At 41.2% G+C, this 14,771-nt stretch overlaps 1 protein-coding gene across 8 annotated transcripts; it reads right to left on the minus strand.

The window, feature by feature from the left end:
• Positions 1-446: 446 nt before the first annotated feature.
• LOC308117314 (pleckstrin homology domain-containing family S member 1-like) lies at positions 447-13,641 on the minus strand. 8 transcript variants are annotated; one of them, XM_080476094.1, is made up of 16 exons: positions 13,609-13,641; positions 13,302-13,339; positions 12,944-13,038; positions 12,751-12,869; positions 7,286-7,420; positions 6,797-6,872; positions 6,379-6,429; positions 6,024-6,092; positions 5,869-5,946; positions 5,225-5,268; positions 5,076-5,114; positions 4,867-4,992; positions 3,821-3,913; positions 2,775-2,870; positions 1,901-2,036; positions 447-1,797 (listed from the first exon to the last, which is right to left on the minus strand). In XM_080476094.1, exons 2-16 carry the CDS (start codon positions 13,324-13,326, stop codon positions 1,720-1,722), a joined length of 1,260 nt encoding a protein of 419 aa, XP_080332220.1. In that variant the 5' UTR covers positions 13,327-13,339; positions 13,609-13,641; the 3' UTR covers positions 447-1,719. The 8 variants fall into 8 exon arrangements, with proteins under 8 accessions (XP_080332220.1, XP_080332222.1, XP_080332226.1 ...); XM_080476096.1 differs by having other exon boundaries at positions 3,821-3,910; positions 13,609-13,637; XM_080476100.1 differs by having other exon boundaries at positions 3,821-3,910; positions 12,944-13,217; positions 13,609-13,637.
• Between the last annotated feature and the right edge of the window lie 1,130 nt (positions 13,642-14,771).

Consider the following 14,771-nt stretch of genomic DNA (forward strand, 5'->3'; position numbering starts at 1 on the left):
TAATGTATTTCTTCTATTTCTCTGTAAAGCATCATGAATTGTGCTCTGTAGATAAATATGCCACCTTACATTGTATTTATCTGACATGTTTCCAAGCATTTAATTTAGTTTATATATATGTGTATTAAACAAGACAAAAATGTATAAATTAATATGAATGTGTTATTCCATTGACAACCTTATCTCAATGAAGCCTCCTTTGGCTCTCCCTCTGAGTAAACTAATATGTGTAATTAGTGATGAGTTATTCATATGAAACTCAGTTAGAATCGTAGAGACAGTTTGAACCTAAGCCAAAAACCATAAGTGACAGTAGCAGACTATATATGAAGATTTATCAGGTATTTACAAGTAGAAGTGCTACTTTCTACTTTGAGGTGTAATATTTCTAACCTGAGCAATATTAGGCAGTAATTCGATCGGTGAAAGAAGAGTCAGGCCATTTTACAGTTTAGTTACATTTATTAATATACAAGTCAGCTGTACAAGTCACATTCAATGTCCCGATACAAGCTATTATTTATTGCACAAGATGCAAATGATTTATTTATTTTTACAATACAGGATGGCTTGAACATCACAGTGGAAGAATGACCTTTAATGTACATGCCATAATAAGTTTAGAAGCTCCATTAAGATATTAAAAAGCTCCATAAGAATGTCATCAGTGTTTGATAATATTACAGCCGCTGTGAGTCGGTGTACCTCGAGTCAAAGCGCAGAGCTTTCCAGATCCCAACACGTCGCGTTCAATCAGGTTAAGTCATGTGCGAGTTTGCACATCGTGTTGACTGAGTGAGGAAATACTCGCCGCACTCTTCGTTTGACCGATGAACTTTTCCTATTCATCCACTTTAAAAGGTTTAACAAAAGGAAGAGAAAAACACTCAGAAAGAGGGACTTAAGAAACACGTGGGCGACGCGCACAGTAAAAACACCTGCCTATTCGTGCTCTGTTGAGCTGTTGTTGACCGGCTTCTCCAGGAATGTCATCATCGGTGACAAACACTGAACCAACTGGAAACGAATCGTCTCTGCCGCTTCGTGGAATTTCATGTTTTGATATGATTCATCTCACACCCGTCAAGCTGACGCTATTCTGGGAAAACGACCGCCCATCGCCCATTGTTGAGTCTTAAAAGTCACAAAGTATTTACACTCGAATAATGAGGTTACGTATGTACAAGTTTTGAAGTACATTGTGTGTATTTAAAGTGTCGAAAAGTTTTCAGTACAAGTAAGATCAAGATATAGTGTAAACGAGTTGCCTCCTGTACATTTACACCATTTTCTTACATCACATCTTATAAAATAGCATTAGATGATTCAGATTTATTTACATATTGCGTACTTGTGTTTGTCGGGCCTTGTGTAGGCAGCATGTCTTGGCTCTTGGCGCCATGCAGGTGGAATGAGGAAATCTATCTCAGTAAAGTATTTGCTTTGTTTGTTTTCTGTCTCTGGAGAAGCAGCAGCTTGTGTACAGGTACTACGAGAGAGTCGTGTGGCAATAACTCTATCGTTGCAGAAGATGTGAGCTCATTGCTACCACTCTCTTTTCAGAATCACTTTCGTGACCCTGAATTTGAGCGAACTGGTAACAGCCAATTAAAAAGTGACCGCAGTAATAGGAGGAATGCTGTCCGCTCCATCGAGCGTCTAATGCATGGTTAAATCGCAGAGTCCTTTAAAGTACATTTCTTGTCCTGAATGAGCAGTTTACAAAGAGTCACCGCAGAAACAATGGCCCAGATGCAGCGGCTGGCATCCAGGTAGACGCAGGATGGTCACTTTCACCTGGAGACACAGTGAGTCCCATCACAAACAGCAATGAACAGCAAAGTTCTTTGACTTTTTAAAAAAAAAAAAAAACTTTTAATGCACGTTAAGATGAAATCACCTCTTTCTTGAGCGATTTGCTCAGATACATGTTGACATCCTCCAGGTTGCTGGCGTGTATGTCATTGATGGCCAGGATCTGGTCTCCCTTGTGGAAGAGGCAGGCGGTGTGATGCTGTCCCGTCCAGCCACTCACACTGTCACACACACACACACACACACACACACACACACACACACACACACACAGACACAGGTAATGTTACTGATTGAAGAAGTGTTGCTGAATTACTCTAATAGTCCTTTTTTTTTTTTTTTTAAATAAAAAAGGCAGTAGAGTCGCTCAAAGAAATAAAGATGGAAAATAGAAACGATCACTAGTGTTGGATGTGGTTATCTTAGTTTATAGCAACTGAGCAGCTGCATTATGAGTCCATGTGCTCATCGAGTTATGGTTATAGCATGAATTGTGCACGCTGGACGTGTTTCAGTTGTGTTACTTTGCTCATTCAGCAGAAGGCTCCCATTAAATAATGTACTAATTGATCATTTGAAAAAAATCAATATATAAAATAAAATAAAATAAGATAAGATAAGATAAGATAAGATAAGATAAGATAAGATAAGATAAGATAAAATAAAATACTTTTTTTTTAAATTAAATTAAATTAAATTAAATTAAATTAAATTAAATTAAATTAAATTAAATTAAATTAAATTGCTTGTTTTTGTTACCATTTTAATCTTTCTTTTTTTTTACCCTAGAAATTCTTGCAATCTTAGAATTAAAAAAAAAAAAAAAAAAAGGTTTAGTGTCTTTTAAAAGCCTTTTTTTTAAAATCCAAGTAATGAGAGTAACTTTGAAAATGACTCCTGTTTTACAATTATGTGTTCCTGCTTTGTTTGTTTTTTTTGTTGTTTTTTGACAGGCTTACCTCGGTTTCCCATCGACTTCTGTTAGTGTCAGATGTTTTTTCAGATCCGCCTGCTTCACCTTGAAGTCTCTCTCCTGTGGGTGAACAGGATCAATGCTGGAAAGTAGAGAAGAAAAGGAAAACAGGCTTTGGTTATTTTTGATGTTTTAGAGAAAGTACAGTAAACTAACTGCTCGCTTAACACGAGTTCAGAGACTCACTCAGATTTGTTAACAAAAACGAAAAGTGATAACCATTGTTCCTTTCATGGATCATCATTACAGATTTCAGTGATTACAAATCTTATCCACTTTCTGGGTTATAAATACGACACGTGGGAGCGCTCCCTACTCTTAACCTGATGTTGCTTAAGTTGTCTTGTTGAAATCTTCTAGAAACTGACCGAACGAGTCCAGCAGCACGTTTACATTCCTCTGCCTTGTTTTTATATTGAGTCATTACAAAAGGATGTTTGTTTTTTTTCCCCCCTCTGTAACTATTACAAAGTTGTTTCTACTTAAGAGGAACTCACGTTTTATCTCACCCTCCAAAGAACTATAAGACAAAAAACAATCTGAGAAGAAAACCAGTGAAATTAACTGGATAAGAAATGTTGAAATAACACTTTTTAAAGGTAGATTATACTGTAAAATCATTTAAACATTTGTTAGTTATTTTGTGATTTAGGTTTGGAAGATTTCTATTAAGGACTTGCATGATTCTTTGCAGTTATGAGTTCTTGTTTTTTTCTACGTGGTGGTAATTTGAATGCCACTGAGTTAAAAAAAAAAAAAAAAAAAGAAAGAAAGAAGAAGACGAAGTTTGCCTGCAGTTTGTTGTTTCCTGCGAACTTTTTGACACCTCATGAATGAAGCAAGCTTTTCTTTACATATGCTGAGCTTTCATCAACACTTCACTGAGCAGGTGACGTCCATCCAGTCTGGGAATTCCCAGTTACAAGACAAAGAGAACGCACCAGAACTGCACGTTAAGAAGAAGCTGATTGTTAACTGGAACAAAGTAGGAAGGCAACACAAATGAATGCTTTTTTTTTTATTTGATCTCACCTCTCAATTGCCCTGTGTTTATCCAGTTTGTCCACATTTCGCCTATCTAGAATCTCCACTGGTGACGTGGCGCCGCTGTCACTGGAGCTCCTGCTGAAAGCCAGGAAGTTAAATAAATTAAATAAAAATGGCACAATTTGAGGAAACAAAGGGAAAGAAACTATATGCTGATGAGGAAGAGGAGGAGTCAGACAGACAGAAGATGTAAAAACAGATCTTGGCACTATAATAAACTCTGGATAGACATAAGAACAGATGTGTCCTTGTGGCATATGATTAAAAAAAAAAAAGAAGGAAGAAATGCTTGACTGAGAGAACATTTTACATGCCAAATTTTGTTTTAATCTGTCACATAAAAAAAGGGGATCAGTTGTCTTGAGATTTTCTAATTAACAGGCTCTTTTTACCAGCGACACTCCTTTGACCCATATTGCCTGGTGTGATCACAAAGCTGCTCTTCAGTGTGGGGGCACAGGAGGGGGCTCGTATTTGGCCGGGATTAGAAATCGGGACGTGTCACACAATCTGGCGTCGTGCTGAGGCTCGCCAGCCAAACGACCTGCAGCAGTTTAGGAGGAGAAAGTGGCAGGAACAAGCGATCCTTTGTCGGAACAAAAGCCACTTTCGATGATGAAATGTTGTTTGTTGATGTGAAAACGTGCAGCACAGCAACTATAATTAGTGATTATTTAGTGCTGCTGGCATGTTAAAATCGGTCCCAGTTAATCTGTAAGCCAAAGCTTAAAAAGAGGTAGGGTTAGGGTTAAAGGTTCAATGTTTTTTTTGTGTGTTTTTATATTTACAAGATGACGAAAACACATTTTGGCAGAAGTGGTCAGGCTGGATCCACGCGCCACCTTTGTGTCGTGCTGTATAAATAACCTAACCTCCGATTGACTGAGTTGTTTCTGCATTCAGGGCGTTGACGAAGCACAAAGAGACACAGAGAGCGCGAGAGAGGTCCCGAAGCGCCGTCACCAGAGCAACAAAGGTCGGGAAATAAAAATTGGTGACATCAAAACTGTGTTGTTATCACACAGGTCCACCTGTCGCCGGTGGCCCGCTCCTCAGTGCACGACGACAGCGGGGAGATCTGCTTCCTCATTCGATCGAAGACGTCGGTGACCGTCTTCATCAGCGTGCCTGAGTTGACCTCCTCCACCTCTTGGTCCCTGCAAAACGTTTCACACAATTAACTGCTTCCATATGTAAACAAGCGAGAAATCAACATCTGTCGCAGGTAAGAAGCACTCACATGCCAGTCAGATCGCTGTGTCGTCTCATTGTTATATACCTACAAGACAATCCGATCAACACGCAGCAAACACATGTATTTATAGTAGCACTGCAGTGTTTCCAGCTGCAAAAGACAATTAGAAATAATAATTAAAAAGATTAACTTACAGTGGCTCTCTGCTGGCATCCGCCTCATCATTCTTTACATCCCCCTGTAAATTATATGGAAAGAAGGAAAAAAAATTGCATTAGTGTTTAAATAAATAAAAATGTTTTTCTGACTATACCCACTGAGCAAGAACCGTCCATAGACGTCCGTCCGTCCAGGCCGTAATCTGGACGTCTATTTGACAGCCAGAACTAGCTGACAGATGGACGTCTAAGATTAGCCAGATTCAGTTGAAAGGCCACAAGCTGTGTGTTCAGTCCAACTGCCTGTCTAATTATTGATTTGTCATTAAAATAACGAGGGAAGTAGATCATGACAGGCAAGAGGAGACAGCGTGGGAAGTTTAATGAACAATGTCAAGTTATGACCAGTTGTTTTGGTCATAACTTTGTAATTGGTAATGCTAAATGAACTGCCTGTGTAAGGCTGATGACCGGTCCTTTTTCTTTTGTCCAGACAAGACGTGAATACAAAACGTCCAAGAAAGACGAATAAAAAAAAACGTTCATTCTGGCCCCTCTGAGGACGTCTTCTGGATGTACAGAGACGACGTCTCTTAGAGGTGTTTTGGACTTTTTGCTCAGCGGGTAGAAACAAAAATCAAGTCCTAAAAATGAATGTAAAGTTTCGGTGACAGCCTCACAGTTCGCCCGATGAAAGGTCTTGGGTAAACGTAGTGCGATTCAACCGGCTCCGACGCACGTCTTCTGGCGTCTTCATCCTGCCAATAAGTCGGGAAGTATATTAATCACGATTTAAAGAAAAGTAAACATTCCCCTTTGTAGATTGTTCTCACACCTTGGCTTTTTCATAGTCACTCTCCAAATTGTTGGGGGACGGATCCGACACGGATCGAATTTTTGGTGCCTAAAAGAACAAAAAAACAAAATTGTTACGATTATTTCGTTTTATGCCCGTTTATCTTCTTGTCACTTTATGTAACTCATGCTGGGCAAGGTGAATTAGGTGGTTGATAAAAAACAAAAAAACATCCAGAACATGCAAACTCTGCACAGAAAGCCTGGATTTGGAGAATAAATCGAAGAGTAAAATAAAAAAAAGGCCTTTGTGATTGAACAGTTCAGCAAATCCTGATTTAGGAAACTGACACAAGTTTATTTTTTTTGTTTTTGTTTATTTAAACATCACAGACCTTCAGTGCCGTACAATCAGAAGTGCTTCTCGCGAGATGTTTGGAGGTTACCTTGAAAGACGAGAACACAAATCACATTTCTCAAGTCAAACTGAGAGCTTGTTGATAAGATGATAAAAGTCAAACAACAGACATTTGGTTATTATGTACGACAGCGATCATTTCACCAACGACGGTCATTGAGGAGCTGAAGTTAGTTACAGAAATCTGTGTAAAAAGACGATAAATTCCATTGAGTCTTTGCATGTCTAAAGCCTTGGTTAGTTTTCCTGCAGCTGCTGCTTGTTGACAGATTTGTTTGCCACCAAAAGAAAAAGAAAGAAAGCAAACAATTCAAACATTTACCTCAACTGTCTTCTCATTAGATATTTCCTTTAGGAAAAGCACAAAGAAAGAGACGCGCTGTAGATTCCCGTACCTCTGAATGGTGAACTCTATGCGGTCGGTCTTTCAGGGCATCACACAGGTCAGAAAACCAGCTGTTCACTTCCTCCCTACGCAAAGGACAAGTCATTTTTAACCTTCCTGACGACGGCAGTTAAAATTCAAATATGAAGAGGAAATAGAAACATTTAACGGCAATTTAGTGGGAACAGAGCAATCGTCGGAGGTACAGATTTGATTTCCGTTTGATTGCGTGGCGCGCAGGGTGAGGGGAGCGTTTGATGGGATGGGTATTGACATGAGGACTCGTCCACCTGATCGTAGACTAAACCTCGGCCTCCACATTTCAATCTGAAGCATTTCTGCACATTTACAGAAAAAAAAAAACAACGTATCACCGGTGTAAAACGTTGTGGAGAGAGAGAGAGAGAGAGAGAGAGAGAGAGAGAGAGAGAGAGAGAGAGGTGTAAAACATTCCTGTGTGTTTATCTTAAGTGTGAAAGAAGCAAATAAAAAACCTGACCTGGACTCCCCAATGAGAAAGTAGTCCCGCTCTCCGGACTTGATGAAGAGAACGCAGGATGGGGGACACTTGAAGTTCTTCTGGATCCAAGACCACTTGGGGTGATCTTGAGGACTTTGATTCAAGAGTGAGAGGCTGATTGAGGGGATAAGAAAACTGCATCAACATCAGCAACCGTTAAATACATGAGATCTCTCTTGAATTCAGTAATTTGGTGCATCGTGACGAAGAAATGAGAAGCAAAGCTGACAAGATAAAACTGAGCTCATTTATTCAATTCAATTCAATTCAATTTTATTTGTAAAGCGCTAAATCACATCAACAAACATCTCAAAGCGCTCTTACAATGATAGAGTACAACAGGACCCAACTAAACCCTTCCAAAGCAAGCAGGTGTAACAAGCAACAGTGGCCAGGAAAAACTCCCTCGCATGGAGAGAAGTTCAAGAACTCCCTCTTCAGGAAGAAACCGTGGGGCGGACCCTAGACTCTGGAAGGACGGCCATCCGCCTTGACCGGTTGGGGGGAGAAGTACATGGGATAGGACAGGGAGAGAGAGGAAAAGAAGAGGGAGAGAGAGAGTGGCAGACAGGCCAGATAAGTACAAATACTAAGAAAAGTCTATGATGAGCGTTGGTCTGATGATGAGCCAATCTCAGTCTGGAGTTTAAGGGCCGTGCCGTTGCGGTGGGGTCCCGGTGCTGTGGGGGGGGTCGGGTAGTAGGACCGTCGTAACTCCACTCTGTGAGTCTTGGGTCTGATCCCCTGGATCCTGCTCTCCTCCTGTCAGGGATAAAAAAAGACGGCGGCAGTGTCTGGTGTCTACAGTAATGTTGTTACACAGAGAGAAAGAAAGAAAGACAAGAAACAGAACCTCCAAATGTAGAGTTCCTCCCTTTAACGGGAGAGAAAAAATCCCCTCAGCAGTCTAGGCCTATAGCAGCTCGACTTAGTGCTCCTATTTTATTCCTATTTTATTCCTAAGGATAAGCTTTATCAAATAGGAATGTTTTTAGTCTACTCTTAAATAAACTAATGGTGTCGGCCTTTCGGACCGAGGCTGGTAGTTGATTCCAGAGTAAAGGAGCCATATGGCTGAAACTCCTGCCTCCTGTTTTACTTTTATGGACTTTAGGGATTACCAACAGTCCTGCATCCTCAGAGCGAAGGGCTCGTGGAGGGTGATAAACTTCTAGAAGTTTCTCGATATAGGACGGAGCCTTCTGATGAAGAGTTTTATATGTGATCAGAAGGATCTTGAATTCTATTCTAGATTTAATTGGAAGCCAGTGTAAGGATGCTAAGACTGGGGAGATGTGCTCTCTTCTTCCAGTTCTGGTTAGTAAACGTGCAGCAGCGTTCTGCACTAGCTGTAAGGTCCTAACAGAGGAGTTTGGACATCCTGACATTAGGGAGTTACAATAATCTAATCTTGAAGTCACAAAGGCATGAATAATTTTTTCTGCATCTTTGAAGGACAAGAAGTTTCTAATTTTTGCAATATTCCTTAGATGGAAGAAGGCTGTCCTGGAGACATGTTTAACATGGGAAATAAAGGACAGATCCTGATCAAAAATAACACCCAGGTTCCTAATATCACTGTTAGAGGTTAAGGTAATATTATCTAACCTAATCAGACTGTCTGAAAAGTTATCCCTGAGCTTTTTAGGACCTAGGATTAGAACCTCAGTCTTGGATGTGTTGAGCATTAAGAAGTTGATAGACATCCAGGACTTAACGTCCCTGAGGCAGGACTCTAGTTTAACAAGTTGGTCGGCCTGATTGGCTTTAATTGATAAATATAGCTGAGTATCATCTGCATAACAATGAAAGTTAATGCTGTGTTTCCTAATAATATTTCCGAGTGGTAACATATAGAGATTAAACAATATCGGTCCGAGGACGGAGCCTTGTGGTACTCCACACCGGACCCGTTCATGCATTGAAGATTTGTTATTTACATGAACAAATTGAAAGCGGTCAGATAAATATGATTTAAACCAGTTTAAGGCTAAGTTTTTAATGCCGACGGCATCTTCTAATCTCCTTAAAAGTATATTATGATCGACAGTATCAAATGCGGCACTAAGGTCCAGAAGAACTAAAACCGATAGAAGACCTCTATCTGAGGCCGTTAGAAGGTCATTAGTAACTTTTAGCAGTGCAGTCTCTGTACTGTGGTTCATTCTGAAGCCGGACTGAAGGTCCTCTAACAGATTATTCTCCTGCAGATAATCCTGGAGTTGTTTAGCCACTACTTTCTCCAGAACCTTTGACAGGAAAGGAAGGTTGGAGATGGGCCTGTAGTTTGAGAGAAGGCTTGTGTCTAAGTTTGGCTTCTTAATGAGAGGTTTAATAACTGCTAGTTTAAAGGATTGGGGCACATAGCCTATTGATAGAGACTGGTTAATAATTGCGAGTATAGAATTATTAATTAGTGGCAGTGCCTCTTTCAGAATTCTAGTAGGAATTGGGTCCAACAGGCTAGTAGTTGGTTTAGCAGAAGAAATAAGGGAATTTAGTTCGACTAGTTGTATTTGCTGAAAGCATTCCAGATGACTGTTAGGTTTAACCAGTTCCTCTGTTATGGGGCTAACGGACGGTAGGGTTTGATGGATGTTATCCCTAAGCGTTGTAATTTTATTTTGAAAGAACTTCATGAAGTCCTCACTACATATATTGTTAGGAATGGTGGGCTCAACGCTATTTTGGTTCTTGGTCAGTTTGGCTACAGTACTGAAAAGAAACCGAGGGTTGTTTTTGTTTTCCTCTATTAAGGATGAGTAGTAATTAGTTCTACTTCTACTCAGAGCTTTCTTATAAGTTTTGAAGCTATCCTTCCAGGCTATATAATCTAGGTCTGTTTTTGTTGAACGCCAAGTTCTTTCTAATCTACGGGAGCGTTGTTTAAGCTCGCGGGTTGATGAGTTAAACCATGGGGATGACTTTTCCTGTTTTTTCATTTTCATTTTTTGAGGAGCTATGTCGTCTAGCGTTGTTTTTAGCATATCTGTCAGACTGTTTGTTAGGTATTCAATGTCTGAGCTAGCAACAGTATACGGGTCAGGAAGATTCACTACTGATTCTATAGCAGAGGGAATTCTTTCCTTGAATTTAGTTACTATGTTATCAGAGAGAGACCTGGTTAACACGGCTTTAGCCGGAGGTTTATAACTATTTAGAACAAAGTCAAAGGTTATTAAGAAGTGATCTGACAGGAAATCATTGTGAGGAGAGATGGTCAGATGCTCTATATTCAAACCATAAGTTAGAATAAGGTCTAAGGTGTGTAGATGTTTATGGGTAGGCCCGTCTACTACCTGAGAGAAACCTAGAGAGTCAAGTGTAGATTTAAAGCTGGCACTGAAACTATCATTTTCTACGTCAACATGAACATTGAAGTCTCCTACCATGATAACCTTATCTTTAGTCAGGGCTAGATCTGACAAAAATTCAGAGAATTCAGTTAGAAAAGTTGAATAAGGTCCAGGAGGACGATAAATGATTACAAATTCTACAGAATTTACTATTTTATTTGACGGGTGTCGCATGGTCATGCTCAGACTCTCAAAAGAACTAAAGTTGGGTTTTGGGTTCATGTTAATTAGTAACTGAGAGTTATAGATGGCTGCCACGCCCCCTCCTCGACCACTTTCACGAGCTATTTGAGTGTTAATATGACTTGGAGGGGAGGCTTCATTTAGACTAACATACTCATCTTTACGTAGCCAGGTTTCTGTTAATCCAAAGAGATCAATGTTGTGTTCGGTTATCAGATCATTGACTAGAAGAGCTTTGGATGATAAAGATCTAATGTTTAGGAAACCACATTTAATTTTTTTGTCTTGATTTTGTCTAGTTTCACACTTGATACGGATGAAGTTTTTGTAGTCATTAGAAGTTATTTTCCTAGGTTTAGATAGTTTTATACTTGTGGTGGTCCGAGGGATAGACACAGTCTCTATGGGATGTTTAACTAAGTTAGCTATGGTTGGTGACTGCCCAGAGGGAAACTCAGAGAGGCGTGTAGGACTGCGACTCTGTTGCCTGGTCCCCACTCTGGTGCGTCAGGATGGAGGAGCTAAGCTTTTAGCTATGTTTCTAGATAAGAGGTACGCTCCATCCAACGTGGGATGGATGCCGTCCCTCCTGATGAGACCAGGCTTGCCCCAGAAGGACTTCCAATTATTAATGAAGCCTACCGAGTTACTGGGACACCACCCTGACAGCCAGCGGTTAAAAGATGACGTGCGGCTAAACATCTCGTCACTGATGAGGTTTGGGAGGGGGCCAGAGAAAACTACTTCGTCTGAAATGGTCCGCGCGTATGTGCACACTGACTCTACGTTAGCTTTGAGGACCTCAGACTTCTTCAGGCGAACGTCGTTTCCACCGCAGTGGATTACAATCCGTTTAAATCTCCGTTTACTCTTGGTCATTAGCTTTAGCTGGGACTCAATGTCGCCTGCTCTGGCCCCAGGCAGGCAGCTAACTGTGGCCGCTGGTTGTCCTAGGTTAACGTGTCTCACTATTGAGGAGCCAATAACCAGCGTGTCCTTCTCAGCCAGCGTGCTGCTGAGTGGGGCAAACATATTGGAGACACTGACGGAGGCCTGCGGGGTGTAGCGGGGGTGTCCGGTAGACTTCTTGCTGCTACGTTTACCCCTGGCAGTCACCCAACCGCCCTGTTCCCCCGGCTGCTCGGGGGCCACTGAGGGGGGGTTAAAGTTAGCAGCTACCTGCGCTGCTAAGCTAGAACGCTCCGCTCCAGCTAAACCTGGCGGCTGTTTACTAGCTACAGGGCTAGCCCTAAGCTCGACAGAGAGGAGACGTTCCTCAAGCTGACTCAGCCTCGTCTCAAGTGCTACAATAAAGCTACACTTTTCACAGGTCCCTGTGTCAGTAACTGAGGTCGAGGTGTAGCTAAACATCTGACATTTGGAGCAGGAAAAAATAGGAGGAGAGGAGGGGGAAGCCATGGCTAAACAGGTGCTGATAGGAGCTAAAACAGCTAAAACAAAGCAAAAACAGAGAAACTGGAAGGCAATCACCTTTTCGGTTTAGGAATCCGGTTCTTTCCGTGCGGTTCTTTTCGTCCAGTAGTTGGGTTAAGCAGCTCACCTGCTCACCTGCTCTGAGCTCACCTGCTCACCTGCTCTGAGCTCACCTATTACTGGTTAAAAAATGATGACAGAACACTTGTGAACACTTTTGGAAGACATCAAGTGGAAATTCGACCCTGTTTGCAGACTCTTTTTAACTATAACTTGTGAATTCCGATGGTGTTTCAGTCACTTTGACGCTTTCCAAAAAGTTCAGACGTATTTTTAAAGACGGGCTTTAAAAAGTAACAAACAAAGCCTCTACATTTTTCCATTTCCAAAAGGGTTCGAATGACAAGAAATGAAAAAGATGAGGATAAAAACTGAGAAGGTTTCCATCCCTGCATGTATAAGTGAACATACTGTGCCAGGTCGATTTGTCCAAGCGGCCGCTCCATCTCTTCTGGACTCCGGAAATACTTCAGGTGATGTTCTTGCTCGTCGACTTGGAACAGCACAAAATATCGCCTCTTCCACGACCTCTGCTCGGCAAAGATAACGAAGTGAATTGGCGACATTTGGTCCTTCAGGTAAAACACGTGAAAGGCATCGTCACCTCTGTCATGATCCCCCTTGGCGGAGACTTATAGAGATATCCTCGTCTGATTTCTCTGGCAGCTTTGACAGACTTGTAGAACATGGACATCGGCCCTTTGGAGGGAGTACATGTCATTCATTGATCGCCTTATTATTATTTATACATTTACAAATGAACAAGTGAGTTAAAACCACAGTTTAGGACAATCTCGCCCCTTGCAACATGTGAGTGTGTTAAATCAGCCCTGGACCATTAAGACATTCCAGTTTCCTTTGTGTGTTGACAGGATGGTCTGTGAAAACAGGTTTTCTAGCTGAAGTAACAGATTCCTGAAGAGACCCAAATCAAACAGTAGATCGGATTCCAGAAGAGATACCTGTGTTCTTCTGATTCTTTGACATCGTGACGCCACACCTAAACAAAAAACAACAACAACAACACAGTTCAACCTCTGTGGATCAAAATAAAGCAAAGCACATTTTTATCAAACAAACCATCGAGGCTCTAAACACATGTGAGCACAGCTCGTAAGGCAAAGCACTAAAAGTGCAATTGTGCATTTTGAACAGAGTCTCGCAGCATCAAAACAAAGTCCTCATGTCACCACATTTCAAACAGAAGTAGTTTGACCAACACGTGTAAAATAAATGCAGCTTTAGAGTCTCACCTGTGGAGCAGCTCACCTGTTCGCCTGGCTGCCTCAGACTGCAGTGGAGGCTGCGTGAGGAAGCAGAATGTTTTTAACTGGCTGCACATTATAATGAGAACCGGACTTTCAGGTTTTTCCCTTCAGTGGATATCTAAGGTCTACCTACTCTGTTGTTTAACTAATTTTCAGTAGTTTCTGGACAAAAGACCATTTCTTTGAGCATTTATACAGAAATCATCAAAAAAGAAAGAAAAAAGAAAAGAAAAAGAAACGTCCAAGTGAAACGCAATGATGACAAATGTCTTCCCCTCTTAACGTTCCACAATTAACAAGGACAGGAAAACAAACAATTAGACACGACACTTTGTCGTGAATTTAAGGTTCGTGAACTGGAAGTTACTGGGAAAGAAAATTAAGGTGAACCATGAATATGAACTTTGCAGACAAAGGAAAATTAGGTCATGATGACGATGTGACCTAAAAGATTGGTAGGTGTGTCAAACACTTTGAGTTTATTACACTGGATGATTGGCATGAGGAGGACATCTCACGTAAACAGCTTCAAAGCAGACGGAGGCTCAAGATGAAATACCGACCAGGGTTTTATGCCAAATTCTCATTCGTAATGAATGAGATGATGAAATTATTGCAACAGGTCCAGTCTTTCCTCGTGTCCTACAGTCTGTATGTCTTATTATAGTCTTCAATATATGAGAAGAAATCATGATAAAACTAAACTAAACACCGGTGAGTCGAGGATAAAACCATCCACCATAGATCAGTCATACACTATCACCAGGTTAGAGTCATTAGCCTCAAATACAAGTGGTTGAACTGTGAGAGGGAACCAGAACATGCAGGGGAAGCACAGCTCCGTTGGTAAGTCGTCTCCCAATCGGAAGGTTGCAGTTTCGATTCCCATCGCTCCCTACGTGCCGCAGTGTCCTTGAGCAAGACACTGAACCCCAAAATGGCTCCCATTGGAGTGGCAGCACCTTGCATGGCTGCAGCGCCCAATGGTGTGTGAATGTGTGTGTGAATGGGTGAATGTGATGAACCATGTAAAGCGCTTTGTGGGGCTCATTTACCATTTTACAGGGAAAACCCCTGCATGCAGACGGGCATCATGCAAACTACACATTAATGGCTACTTATCTTGGACTCAGACCCACGGTATTCTAACTATGAGGAATAAAG

Source organism: Lipophrys pholis (assembly GCF_963383615.2).
Source record: "Lipophrys pholis genome assembly, chromosome: 1".
Taxonomy (NCBI): domain Eukaryota; kingdom Metazoa; phylum Chordata; class Actinopteri; order Blenniiformes; family Blenniidae; genus Lipophrys; species Lipophrys pholis.